This window comes from Opisthocomus hoazin, chromosome 1 (assembly GCF_030867145.1).
Source record: "Opisthocomus hoazin isolate bOpiHoa1 chromosome 1, bOpiHoa1.hap1, whole genome shotgun sequence".
NCBI classification, from domain to species: domain Eukaryota; kingdom Metazoa; phylum Chordata; class Aves; order Opisthocomiformes; family Opisthocomidae; genus Opisthocomus; species Opisthocomus hoazin.
The window spans coordinates 134354904-134368586 of record NC_134414.1 but is presented as its reverse complement, the minus strand read 5'-3'; the positions used below and the strand labels follow the sequence as shown (position 1 = coordinate 134368586).

The 13683-nt window shown below is 51.3% G+C and overlaps 1 protein-coding gene across 4 annotated transcripts in view; it reads left to right on the top strand.

The window, feature by feature from the left end:
• The window catches only part of LSAMP (limbic system associated membrane protein), a 1018802-nt gene that overhangs the window by 701964 nt on the left and 303155 nt on the right, over window positions 1-13683 (top strand). The window contains exon 2 of one of the 4 annotated variants that reach the window (XM_075436896.1): window positions 5110-5188. In XM_075436896.1, the coding sequence (XP_075293011.1) occupies window positions 5110-5188 (79 nt within the window). Of the gene's footprint in view, window positions 1-4461; window positions 5189-13683 lie in introns of those variants that run through there. The other 3 variants (XM_075436878.1, XM_075436886.1, XM_075436903.1) reach the window with 3 other exon arrangements.

Genomic DNA, 13683 nt, shown 5'->3' with positions numbered 1-13683 from the left:
TTCCTTATAACATGTCCTCCATAAGTGCCTTGGGGATGTGAATAAGTGGCATTGATGTTCCAGTCGGCATAGCATGACGTTTGGTAGACAGCATCCTGTCCTTAGGAGACTTTCTTGTTTTCAGTTGTCTCATGGAAATTATTGCTCTGCCCTTACGAGCGGATTGTGGCCTGGTATAGACGGAGGCCACTTCATCAGGCAGGTGTAGCTGAAGGAATGGACGGAGTATGGTCTACAGGAACTCTCTTGTGGAATCTGAGGAAAAGGGCATTTACCGTTGAAAGCCACCTCCTCCTCAATTTGCCTCTAGAGGCACCCACTGCATTCAAAGGAGTTTCCACCTCTCTCGTAGCCCTGCCTTCCCTCCTCCTCTTCTGCTTCTGTGGCTCCCCGTATCCCAGGAACCAAAGCAGAGTGAAACGTCGCTGGTTAATAAATTGGAGTGGGATGCTGCCCTGACAAAGCAGGGTAAAAATGTGTGCATGTAGGAGCTGCAGGTACGGGAAGGAAGAGAGGAAGGAGAGATGACCCCATCCCTGCCACAGTCCCTTAAACGTCCTCCCCACGTGCTGAAACCCCTTCGGCTCTTCCCTGTTCCTCTCCATAACTCCTCTGCCAACGCAACAAAATTGCATTTTCCCTGCATGGCTGAGAAGCTTTGAGCAGGCTCTGCTGCTGAGTACAGCAGTGTATCTTGACTAAACACATTACAGCTCACAAAACATCATACGTTTTCGCTCATCATTGCAGATACCCTGAATAAACTCCCTAGATGCTCGGACTCTGCTGGCAGAGCAGTTATGTAATCCCCTTAAAAAAATCACATTGGTCATGATAAGGTCTGGGGATTCATGTGAGCAGTTCTCGTTTTGTATTTTTCAGGAATGTCTTTTTCCCCGATTCCAGTGATATTTGGCAACAAGCCACCAGTTTTGGTGTGGTTGGTAGTGAATGGAAGTCAGGTGACAACAGTTGCCATTTTGTGACTGTTTGTGGTGTGAGCTCCCAGAGGACAGCCATCCACACCATACGGATGGCTGTTGCAGTTGGCACTTGCATCAGGTTCCCATGGATTGCTCTTTGCTTTCAGCCACCTCAAACGCAAAGAAACCCCCATCCCTATTTGTGACCAGAGCCCATGCTTTCAGTGCCTGTTGGCTCTCCATGAAAAGCAGATGGCACTTCAGGCTTTCACAGTGTCAGTCACTGAGCATCTGTGAAACTGAGCTGCCGCGCAGGTAGGCAGAGGTGACCTGAGTACCAGTCCCAGAGCATCTCAGTGCTGCGTATCTCGGCGGAGGCTGCCTATCCAGGGCCAGCGTGGAGGGTTTCTCCTTTGGCCGGCTGAGATGCCCAGACAGTGATGTCTTCAGCGCGTTTCCTTCAAAGCCAGGGAGAGTAAGGCTAGCCAGGCTGTGTCTGCTCACGCTGCTGTTTCCCTTCCAGCTTGCATGCAGAGCCATCCCGCACCCATAGCGTGGAAACCCAGGCGCCTTCCTAAACCTGCCATCCAAGTGCTTCTGTCATGTCTCTGGTGGTGCTGTACAGCCGGCGCTCATCAAAGGGTGCTTACTCTAGGCCATTCCCTTTGAACAGGGTGTAAGTGTTTGGTGTTGGAGGAGGGTGGTGTGGTACCTGTAGGGCTGGGCTCGTGCTGCCCCATCCGTTCCTGAACTGCGCAGTGACAAAATTTGGTCAGTCGAGCTGGCCCTGCCAGTCCTGCACTTACCAGGAGTATTGGTAACTGGCATTAAGAGATGGCAGTATGAATTTGTGGTGTCTGTGCTCTGATTGTCTACCTGAATTTTTCCTCGAGTTTTCGAAAGGTAGAAAGTTAGAAAGCAGACCTGCTGTTTCATTATCTGCTTCCAGCAGGGGGAGATGGATCCAGAGAATTATTTCTTCTGGGAACACATACAAAAATAACATTATTTATTTTACTCATGAGGCTCTCGCCTAGGATTTGTGTTATTCCTGCTTGTTTGGCCTTTTATGCCCAGGCAACCCCTTTCTTTTGCTTCTGTACGCTTCTAAAAGCAAATAAGACCTATCAGCTTTAGGGTTTGTTTTTGTTTTGTTTTTCCCAAGGTTTTCGAGACCCTTAAGGGAATTTGTGCATCGTCTCTCTGTTTATTAAGATTATTATTATTAAATAGTTATGCTATGGTGGTTCTAATGAGGGCTGTATGAATGCATAAGAAGATGAGGACTTCCTCTGTGCTTCCATCTCGGCAGTGAGGGGCCCCTCCATCTGCTGTGATGTGCCCCACTTTGTGGGGAGGCGTGGCCACATGCCACCTCGAGCTGGGATGCTACTAGAGTCTGGGGACAGGATTCCTTCCTTCTTGCTCTCTGAAACCCCCTCTGTCGTTCCCTGTATGAAACATATTGGTGCCACTTTTCATGAACTATATTTAACTAAGCATTAAATTTAGATTTAACTGGATAGTTATTGCCTCCTAAGTAAATACTCCGAGATAAGGAAATATTTAGTGAGCTCTAGCAGTTGGGTGGCAGATGCTTCTTGCATTGCATAATAGTTAATCTTCGACAAATATGTTTTCCCTACTTCACTGGCATTTAATTAACACACAATAGCTCTTATTAAATGTAGATGAAACATATGTGGGACACCCTAGTAAAAAGGATCCATGTAACACTGACTTGCAGGAGGGGTGCGTTTCTGTCATCGATAACTTCATACGGGACTGGGTCTTTTGGCTGTACTCGAACTCTGTCACAAGAGCGCAGAGGTTTGCTCTCGGTGATGCCCGTTGTCCAGGATGCCAGCAGCCTGATGGCTTCTCTCTATCCCTTCTGCTGTCCATCACCCTAGGACGGAGGCTACTAGTCTATCAGCAGCATGGTCTTCTTCAGAGCAATACCCTTGTCAGGTGAACTGTCTCTCTGTAGTAGCTTGGGAACGTCCAAGTGGGTGGATTAACCCCTTAGCTCCTTCTCGCTGCTCCCCCTCCCCGGTGCCATCCGCACCCAGTCCCCTGCAGGGGAAGTGTCGGAATCGGCTCGCTCCTTGGCTTGAATACAAAGCAGTCATCTCTCTTGCTGCCACACGCAAGGCGCTGGAGCAGCGGTGCCGTGACCTTAGCCCTTAATTTGCGGGCCTTTAACACATGCAGGGATTGTTTAAGCACGCACAGACAGCACGGCCTTTCCATACCAAGGCTGCAGGGGCCAGTTTCTAGGGGTTCAGAAAGCCACTGGACGCATTCCTGGAAGAAGAAGAATCAGTCGGGGGCCATTAACTACAAAGACACTGCCACTGGCTGGGGACATGCCTTAGCCACAAATCACTGGAAATCAGAGCAGTGCTCCGGGGCAGTAACACTGGCCTTGTGCTTGCGCTCTGCCCCAGGCGCAGAGCTGGGACACAGGGTGGGAGGGACCTTGGATCTGATCCCACGCGGCCCTCTCTGTGACACAGAGCCATCCTTCTGCCTCTCCAGTCCGGGGCCACCGCACCGCGCCAGGCCCCAGCAGCACCCGGTTTTTTCCCCTTTCCCGCAGACGCGGGCAGCAGCCCCGTGCCCACGCAGGACAGCGGCTCACAGCGGGGTTAGGCCAGCGAGCCAAACCCCTCCGGGGGCAGGGGAGAGCCGGCCGGGGGAACGGCAGGCAGGCAGGCATCGGCAGGCAGAGGCCCGGCTTCATTCCTCCCCGCTAACCGGACCTCCCCCCTCCCGGTGCCCGTGCCGGTGCGGGCGCTGCGGGAGCGGGGCCGGCGGGCCCGGGGCTCAGCTGCGGGCCGGGAGCACAGGCCGGGCATTCACTCGGCGGGCAGCTCAATGCCAGCTTTGTCTGCGGGCTCCGTCCCTCCGAGGCTGGGGAGGGGGTGGGGGGCGGAGGGAGGGAGAGAGCGAGCGAGGGATGCGCGACTGCTTTGCTGGCGAGAGGAGAAGTCGGGGGGGGGGAAAGCGAGGTTTGAGGCTGCGGAGGCCGTTGCCAAGAATGCCGCTGTGTAAATCAGCTAGCTTGTGGCTTCAGGCCGCGAAGCCAAGTTGTTTGCACTTCTGGCCACAGCTTCCTTGCCCCCCGCCCCCCTTCTCTCCTCGGTGTTTTCTCTTGCGAATACTGGCCGTACCGCTCTCCATCCTCCCTGCCCCGCTCCCAGCTACTCCCTCCCGGGTGCTCCCGCCGCCACCGATTCCCCGCTTGCAGTCCCCTTCCCCCTCTTTCCCCCACCCTTCCTCCAGCCCCCTCTGCCTCTCTCATCCCTTCCCCCCCCCGCGCTTCTCCCAGCCCCCTCTCCCTCGGCGCTTCCCCGCTCTGCCCCCAGCCCTCATCGCCTCCCTCGCCCCGTTCCCTGCTGCTCCCCGCCGGGGGGGCGGTCGCCCCGGGAGAGGGCCGGGAAGCGCCGCTCGCCGCCGCCTGACGAGCGAGGCTCCCTGCCTGCCTCCCGCCCGCCTCCTCCTCCTCCTCCTCCTCCCCCCCCCCCCCCGCTCCGCCTGGGAAGCGGGTTGGGACGGGCGCGCGGGGCGGGAGGCTGCACAGCGGCGCGCGGGAGCAGGACCGCCCGCTCGCGCTGCCCGCCGGCACGGGACACGGCGCCTTCCTCTCCCCCCCCCTTTTTTTTTTTCTCCCCCCCCGCCTCTCCCCGTCACTCCAAACGGGTCGACTGAGTTGCTGCTTGGTTTGAATTATTTTGCTGCCTGACTTTTTTTCCTCTTGCTTTTTGGTTTTCTTCTTTTTCCTTTTTTCCTTTTTTAATTGAAGGTTGCGCTAAGACTGTTGTTTTTTTGTTGGGTTTTTTTTTTTTTCGGAAAGCCTTAAAAAAAGACAAGGTGGGGGGTGGGGGAACAGAAGCCGGCGGGAGACTGAAAAGAGCGAAAGGAGAAAGTGGCAGCTGAGCAGGACTGTGAAATCGCCTCCCCTGCCCGGGGCCGCCGATCCGGGCGAGAGCTGCCCACCGCTGCTGGGGTTCCTCCTCCTCCTCCTCCTCCTCCTCCTCCCGCCTGCCCACGTCCACGCGCGGAGGGAGAGACGGGCGCAGGCCGCGGGACTCGCCGAGACCAGCCATGGTCGCAAGGGCTCAGCCCGATCGGAAACAGTTACCGCTGGTCCTGCTGAGACTGCTTTGCCTTCTCCCCACAGGGCTGCCCGTCCGCAGCGTGGATTTTACCCGAGGTACCGATAACATCACCGTGAGGCAGGGGGACACGGCCATCCTCAGGTAGGGCCTTTGCCAACTTCTCCTCCCCCCTCCCCCCCCCGTGCGTGTCTGTGTTTCCGCGTGTGCATGGGATGCGGCGTGGGGCTGCGTGTCTGTGTCTGCGTGGCGGCGTGTGGCGGTCCTGCCGCTCCGCCTGCGGCAGCCGCCGCTGCCAGCGAGCTCGGCCTCTGTATCTCTGCTTTCACGTTAAAAGGAAAAATCGCAGAGCTGTCGAAAACCTCTGGCCGCCGCTCCGCTCTGCGTAGCGCTCTGGGTCGGAAGGATTGCAGCGAGGAGAGCCCTGTTTGCGCGAGCCAGCTCTCGCGAACGTGCGTTTCCCACCAGCCCTGCAGCATCAGTAGAGAAATCGAAAAGGGATCCAGCTGTGCTGGCCAGATGTGCCACCGATCTCCCCATAGTTCTTTCTGTACCTGTGGAAAAACTTTATCCCTGGTGCTGCCAGAACTCTCAGGCAAGTTCTTTTGGAAAGCTCTGGCGTTTAATTTCATTCATTTATTTATTTTCTGCCCCTTGGGGAGGGGAGATGGATACGGTGGTTGAAAAGGCTGGTGAAAACACAGCGTGAGAGCTCCGACGTTTATGAAGCCTGCATCTCGTTCGCTGTGTTGGGTTTTTTTGCAGGGCTGAGTAGACGGATGCGTGCTGAGCCTGAGCGGCCGTGATGAGGGTGTCTTCCCACACGGACCCTTGTTTGCTGGCAGTATCGAGTGTTAGGTTTCTGTGTTGGTCCTGCAGATTTTCTAAAGGTAGTTTTGAGGCTACTTGGGCTTGCAGTTAGGAGCGTCCCAAATAGCTGAAATGCTGTCATCTTTTTCCTGTGGGTTTCTTTTTCAAATTCTGCCCTGCTCAACTTACCTGCAGTAACTTCCCCACTGAAGGAAAATTCTGTGCCTGTGAGTGTGTGCACACACTGTGTATTATGGCTATAAAACTGCTGGACGTAATTTAAAATAAGTCTGTAATCTGTATGAGGAGCTGATAGTGCACAAACCCTGAAGCATCAAGGGAGCAATTCTCTAGCAAAGCTAACAGCAGCAGCAAAGTTTTCTTTCCCTTTCTCTGAAATAAATCCTGCCAGGTGTCACTGAATGGTCTGCTACATGATCCCCTGTGTCCTGCATCCCTCCCATTTAATGACAGAGGGGTATGTGAGCTAGCAAGATGGGATCAGGGAAGAAGGATGCTAGAAGAGGGATGTGTGTGTGTCTGTGTACACGCGTATCACTCCTCAGCTCCCGTGTGCTGGGTTGTTTTGATCCTGGAATATCCGTTCAGCAGCTTCCATTCCCCAGCTCTCCAGACTTGTTAACTCGCATGTAAGATTTATCCACACGGAGTAATAGGATTTACAGAGTAATTCATCTGCCTTGCATATGTGATGGAAGGGGTTTAGATGCGACATGGTAAACACCGAACAAGGGGTGTTGCCGCTGACTCCCGGCTTCTCTCCTCTCCCTTCCACTCACTAGCAATTCATATATCCTATTAACCCTTTTCTAGCGGGGCTCCTAGCTGACTTATCCCATTTTTAAAGGCAAATCACTTCCATCAATCATTTATTTTGGAGGGGCTGCTCAGGCAGATACTTGCCGGCATATGTTTGGTACATACAGCAGCAGACAAGTCATTAAGCTCGCTTGCCCAGACAGGGGTCACTGGATTTCTATTTCCCACTTAACCTTGGAGCTTTGGAGTTTATCTAGACGCTGTGTGCTAAAGCTGCATTTGCAGCGGAGAGGGCTGAGCGGATGTGGAGATGGTGCCTGCATGTGCTGCGTGTAAAGCGTTCGTTAGCATGCTCAACGGGGCTGCGTCGGAGAGTGGTTTCGGTGATAGTGTGTGGCTTGCCAGTGTTATGTCAGGCACTAAAATAAAACACCTGAGTGAGGTGATCCAGCTGTGTCAGCCAGATGTGTGCCAAGTGACACAGTTTGCAGGAGCAGCACACCACCCGGCAGTGTAACTGCTCGCCCCGAGCAATACCCTGTTCCTCGCAGGCTGCGTTGCTGTCAGAAGTGACTGCGGCCAGTGCACAGGCTTTACCTCCCTCAGCAGCCTGCCTAAGCTCTTTAAGCAGGTCTCGCTGGCTACACGCTTTACCCGTTTCCTGGGGAAGGTAATTGTCTCCTCTCCCTTTCCCTGCAACTAGCCCCAGGTTTCTGGGACATTTCAGTCCCTGCTTCAGAGAGGCAGAAGCCAGGCTGCGCTGGAAGACAGGACTGCCACATGAGGCTGGAAGGGGTGAGATTTCCCTCTGTCTCATATGCTTTAGGTCCTGCAGGATGGCATTTTATACCATCAGTTTTAAATCAAGGGTTGGTTGACTAGCTTCCCCCTCGCTGATTTCCCTGCCCCTCCAAAACATAACTGGCTTTAAGACAGCCTTGTGTTTGAAAACACCCCAGCATCTCTCTCTCTCTGCCTATAGATCCACTAGCGACAATGCAATGGGAAGAGCTAGGTGGGGAAAAAACGTTAGATGATCTGTAATAACTGTGCTCTGAGCAGATCTTTACCTCCACAGAGAGACAGGTAAGAGATTTCTATATAGAGATTGTATCACCTATCTTTGCTACGCATCTGCTTCAGAGGGGAGAGGGAGTGTGCAGCAGTGGTTTACCAGTGCCTGGTAGCTCCATGGTGTAGCTTGAAGGGAAACGAAAATGTAGGAGGGAGAAAAAATGATAAGCAGTTGGAGAGAATTAAAGGCAGTGTACATAGTGGTAATATAACTAAAACCAGTTTGTTCATGTAAATTGTGGTGCAAATTATTCAGCAAAGCACCGAGGACCGGGTAATCTGAATGATTCTTCTGCTTTGGGGCCTTGTGCATTTGTATATAGCGTTACACTTGTAGGTGGAAGAATGGGTGGGTGGACTGTTCTGTGAAGTGGAGAAAAATAGTTTGTTATAAGCCCTAATGTTCCTGAAGGAAGGCATTCCTCTGGAGCTTCATCTACAGTTTGTTAATCAGAATGGAATTATTCTGGGAAGTTTGGATATGACTTTCTGAAGCTATGGCATTTAAAATATTCCCTTGCTATGGACTTTTAAAAATGCTCCTAACTCTATACTGGCTCTTCTCCTAAATGACCTGGCAGCAGATTTGATTAATTTGTTGGCCTTGCTGAAGGTTGATGACTTTTAGTGAGTATTTGGCATGGGGAAGTTAGTCAGGGAATTGCAGAGAGAGAGAATAAAAATAGCTCGTGATGGACTATCCATAGGGAAAAGGGTAATGATCCGCTCCTTAAAGCAAGGCTGAAAAGGGAGGGGCGGTTCTGAAGGCTGCAACAGGTGAGAAGGGCAGAGCAGAGCTTCTGGTGTTTGGCCAGCCACAACCAAGAAGAGAGAGCAGGACGTGTCAAAGATGACACTGTATCCGAGAGCCTGTCAGACTCACCAGGGTTTCATTTTTTAACTCTGTCTTCAGCAAGTGAAGAAGGACACTGAACCTCATTTTGAGTATTGAGAGGGAACTGTGTGCTACAATTCCTGCCAATGTTTTGCTTGCAAGATCTCAGTCATGAGGGTGCCAGGTTTCGTATGTGACTTCCCTGCTGGATGTTACAAAAAAAAAAAAGTTTCTCCAAACAACAAACAAAATATACCCCAAAACTACTTAAAATGGTGAAAGAAAAACAAGCCCCAAGCCCAAATCTTCTTCTGTTTACCTGCCTCCAGCATCCTCTCCCACCTTATTTGCTCTGCGAGTGCTGGGGGAGCAAAGGCAGAGACCCGATGCTTTGTCACACACCTTCTGCCTAGGAAGGAGGGGATGAGAAATAGGAGGACGTTGGCAAAGCCGAGGCATGTGCAGTACCGAAGGGCAGCTACTGCAAACTGGGGAAGGAGGGAGGGAACTGTGCCTCTGTGTTGTGTTTGGCCCTTAAGATGGCTTAGAACCAGAATGGCAATGGAGTCCATGCTGTGGGATCAGGTACCTGTACAGCATGTCGAGAGAAAGATCAGCTCTCTCGGGAACCGTCGCAGCAGGTCACCCCAAGGGCCTTAAGGCACTGTTCTGAGGGAGTCAGTGAGGCTTGCAGCACGCCCAGGGCTTTTGGTAGTCCTGGCACAATGGCAGATTTGGCCTTTAACGACTTCTGAAATGGAGCTCATCACTAGCTGGAACCGAAATGGGTCACATCCCTGTTCCGGTCCGCTCAGTTATACCAGTACAAATCCACCAAAGCCTAAGGGCACTGCCAGAAATACCGCGTTTGTCTTTGGGGCAGATTCCTGGGGTCTGCTAATAAAGAGGTACAAGTGACTCATATGGGGCTTAAGCTGCTGAGTGCTGCTCAGATGATGCTCAGCCCACTGGAGAACTGGGATCTTGCCAAGGCCAGAATTTGGCTCATTGTTCATGAGTTTTTCCAAGCGTCAACTTTTCATCAAGAATTAAATCAATCTGATGCTGATGCACTGATGAAAACCAACATTTAACTGAGTGTGCAATTTCCATTTTTACCAGGTATTTTTAAATAATATGAAGTTTCAGGATGATAGCACATTTAGGAACTTCCATCCTAATGGGTACTTAGTTTCTTCGCGTTACATGTGTCAAAGGATGGGCTAGAATCAAATTACCAGCAGTAACGATAGTGCTGTTGGTGTAATCCTGCAATATAAGCAATTTATGCAGACTCTGTTCTTTGCTTCCCAGTATTTTGCTGATATTCTACATGTGGAGCTATGCTAGAGGACAAAGGCACCTCAGGCAAAGCAGCAACACAGCATCACAACAAAGTTTATGCCCTATACAGTCATTTGAAAAGAAAACTAAAAGCTGTTCAAATTACACTTGTAATTAGCATATAATTTATAACAGGGATCACTGAGCTGAGCCCTTTGCTAGGAATGAGACAAGGCATGTTCAAAGGTATAATGCTACATAATAATACAGTCTTGGCAGTAAAATTGTAACCTTGATTATTATTAGTATTGTCGTGGCGGTTAAAGGCCACCACTAAGTTGAGGCACCCTTTGTGTTAAGTGCCACGTGGGCACGGAGCGAGAGGTGCCCTGTTCCGCGGGGCGTGCGGGCTGTTAGCTGGGACGGCCGAGGCCGGGGTGGGCAGGAGGGGCCCGGAGGTGAGGGGACTCGCCCAGGGCTGTGCGGCGGGGCACGGGCGCGCCCAGCCTGGCGACCTAGCCATTAGCTTGGGTTGCCTTTTGGGTCAGCCACGCAACGGCCCAGCAAATGTGACAAGTGAGGCTTCCCTGGTACGTCCTCATCTGCGCTGGCACTGACTACAAGTGTGAAATGATCTTCTTCCTCTCCAGTATATACAACGCTTTCGTTATCCAGTCTAGCATACGTGTGTGCAAAAGGGGGCTGTACTCTGCTGATATTTTCCTTTAAAAAAAACCCAAACCAACCAAATATATAAATGTAGTAACAGACGATGTTGCAAAACTTCCAGTTCTGGCAGCAGATGGTGCCATTATATGAAGGCACACATGCATACATAGATGTGTGAGTGTGTGTGCATACACGTGATAAAGGGAATTGCAATATGTGTATGGTCAGGAGCTGGCAACTAGCATCTCTCCTTATACACACACAACATCTACACGTGGCGTGCACAGTAGCGAGCGGGGCCTTTGTGATACTGCGTTTTCTGCAAAGGGGAACTATCCCATCACAAGCAAAGGTGGAATGGAAATTAGGAAAGGCTCCTTCTTTGGTGAAATTTTGTATGTTTAGTAACGTGCAATGTTACGTATAACTTGCATTCAGAAAGAAGGAGGAGGAGACATTATCAGACTGTATGGCTTTAACCTCCTCCCCTGAGTCTGCACACACACTTCAGTTTGAAGCTAAGTACCATATGTTTTCCTACTTACTTGACATTAAAATTTATGTAGTAGTGCATGTTACCTGGAGTGTCTCGGAGTCGGTGCCTCTTCCACTCCGCTCTCCTCCCCAGCAGGTCACAAGGAAAGACCCAGTCTTAAAATACCTCACAGTTACTGGAATTTGCCATCTCATAACTATAAGTTTTCAAAATGTGTATTACACGTACCTGCCCTTTCTATCCAGACCCATAGGCATCTGATTCTGACAGAGCTGCGGGGCCACAGCTCACTGCTGATGCAGCGGCAGGGCTTACCGCAAGGCTGAATATAGCCATTTTTGTTGAAGGTACCTAGTTTTGTTGTCCATCAAAATTCACTCTGGCTTGTGTGAACTCATGCTCTGCTGGAGTAAGTGCAATGGAGGGCACAAAGGTGAAGTCAGGAATTTACCGAGTTTTCTTTTACTCTTCTCTCGCTGAAGAAGAAACGAATGTGATTTTCAGCTGAATCTGACACCAAAGCATTTGCTTCAGGCTTCAGGCACATCTAACGTGTCTGGTTTTATGGTAAGTAATGGGAACTAATAACGATGAGTTTCACCTCTGCCTAGAAAACAGCTATTTCAAAATAATCTGAACAGCCAGTCTCCCCTGTGCATGTGTACTTCTGCAGATTTTTATTAGGAGCATCTTGGTTGTGTGGGAGAGGCCGGTTGTGACCACAGAGTGCCTGTGCTGTGCTCGGCCCCTCGCAAAGAGAGGAGAAATAGCCGTGCCGCAGCTCGGTTGGTTTCACTGGGGTTGGGCTGTTTTGGTCAGAGCTAACTTGATGGAAGGGAGCCCGCTCAGGCTGGGCTGGAGTTCAACAGATACTTTGCAATAACACATCTGTGTGAGGTTTGGGGGGGGGGGGGGGGGGTGTTGCATGTCCCTGTGTGCAAATGTGCGTTTCCCTACGTTTGCTCCCATTTAAAAATGGGAAGTGTTTTCTTGTGTGTAGTTGTACAAATGTTCGTATACTGTATAAAGTTTCAAGCGTTGTTTTGGTGAGAGGCAGCGCCTTGGTAACCATCTCTGATGCTGGAAGTGTCCTTTGTTTCACCGTGCCTCAGTTGCTACAGCTGTTAATGAAAAAAGCAGCGAGCAAACTTCATATTGCATCTTCCTCCTCTGAGGCTCAGTGGTTAACACTGTGGTAGATCTGGCCAATACTGTCCCTTTCCAGTAGCAACCTGAATCACTTTCACTGTGCCCATCTGTGGCAGAGGGAAGTAGTGAAAGCTTCTGAAGAGCAGGCAGGTTCCTCCCCTCACGCACCCTCCCGCCCTCCTGGGAGATGGGAGAGATGCCCGAGTGGTTCCTCTTCTTCGCAGGTGCTCTCCTTAGATGGGTTCCTAGAAGAGCGCTGGATTTACAGGGGGGAGGGAAAGGCCGAGAGGGGTCCAGCTCCCCGAGCACCAACCCCTGTGCTGTGCATCTGCGAAATGAAACAGGGGTGGTCACACAGCTGTGCAGCCACCACTCAGTGCCACCGCCCTCTGCCTCTCAAGGACAGCAGGGTGACCGTCTTGGAGATGCACCGCTGTCACTGCCCCTAACATGGTGTGACTTAGTGTATCAGTGAGTTGTCACTGAGTGTCTCGTTAGGGGTGGTGATGGTGCTTTTCCAGCGTAGGAACCCAGGGATAATCTAACCAGGAAAGCGATGGTACCTGTATGGCAGCTACCTCAGCGCTTTGCTTTCTCACTCGCTCCATCCCAGGCTGGTTGTCCACCCTCACACGAGGCCGGGCAAGGGAGACCGTAACTCAGAGCCGCACATCCATTCACTTTTCTTGCCTCACCGGGCAAACAAAACCCATGTTGAAATCCACTGGCAGGCAGCATCCATGATTTTGAATAGTAAATACAAATCTCTCCCTCTCTGTCTCTCTCTCTCTCTGTTATTAAGCTGACAGGCACTTAGCCAATTATCCAGTCATCATCTCAGCTGTATTTATGGAGGAGGAAGAGACAACGCACACAGCTCTTGTCTTCAGGGCTTCAGCTGAGTCTCCCTTGTGTGCTGTAGCATTTTCCCTCTTGCGAGCTGCTTAGGACGCTCAGGGAAAGAAACCAATGCAAGGGATGGGTTGAGGAGAGGGAGGGGGGAGAAGGGTCTGCTCCCCCAGACCAGGCATGCGGCAGAGCTGTCACTGTTTGCCATTATTTTTGTGTTTAAATTTGGCAGAGCACGCGTGCCTTTGTTGCATAAGGTTGTGGTGGATGGGAAACGCGATGGCTGCGAGTACTTGCAAAGTCGTTTTTGCTGTGACAGGGCCGAGAGTCAGGAACTGTGCAGCGGCAGACGGTGAGCCTGTGCCTTAAAGTAAGGGGGCCACGTGTGCCTTGGGGACGAGAGTGAATCTGTGACTTGGAGCCAAGAGGCACCCCTAAGCCCTGATGAGGTATTGTGGCTAGAACATATAGCCTGTGCTGGCTGAAGTGTTTACTCCAAACAGCAAAATTTAGGCAAATAGCACTGAAGTGTTCTGTGAATATTTTCATGAATGTTAAAAATGAATTCACTTTGGCTGCAGCTGTGCTTCCTTTGTGTGTGTGCATGTGCATCTCTTTTTCCCTTCCCCTTGTGAATAATCTGAGTGGATGAGTTTTCCTTGCCCTGGCGTTCACGGACAGAACATTTTAAAC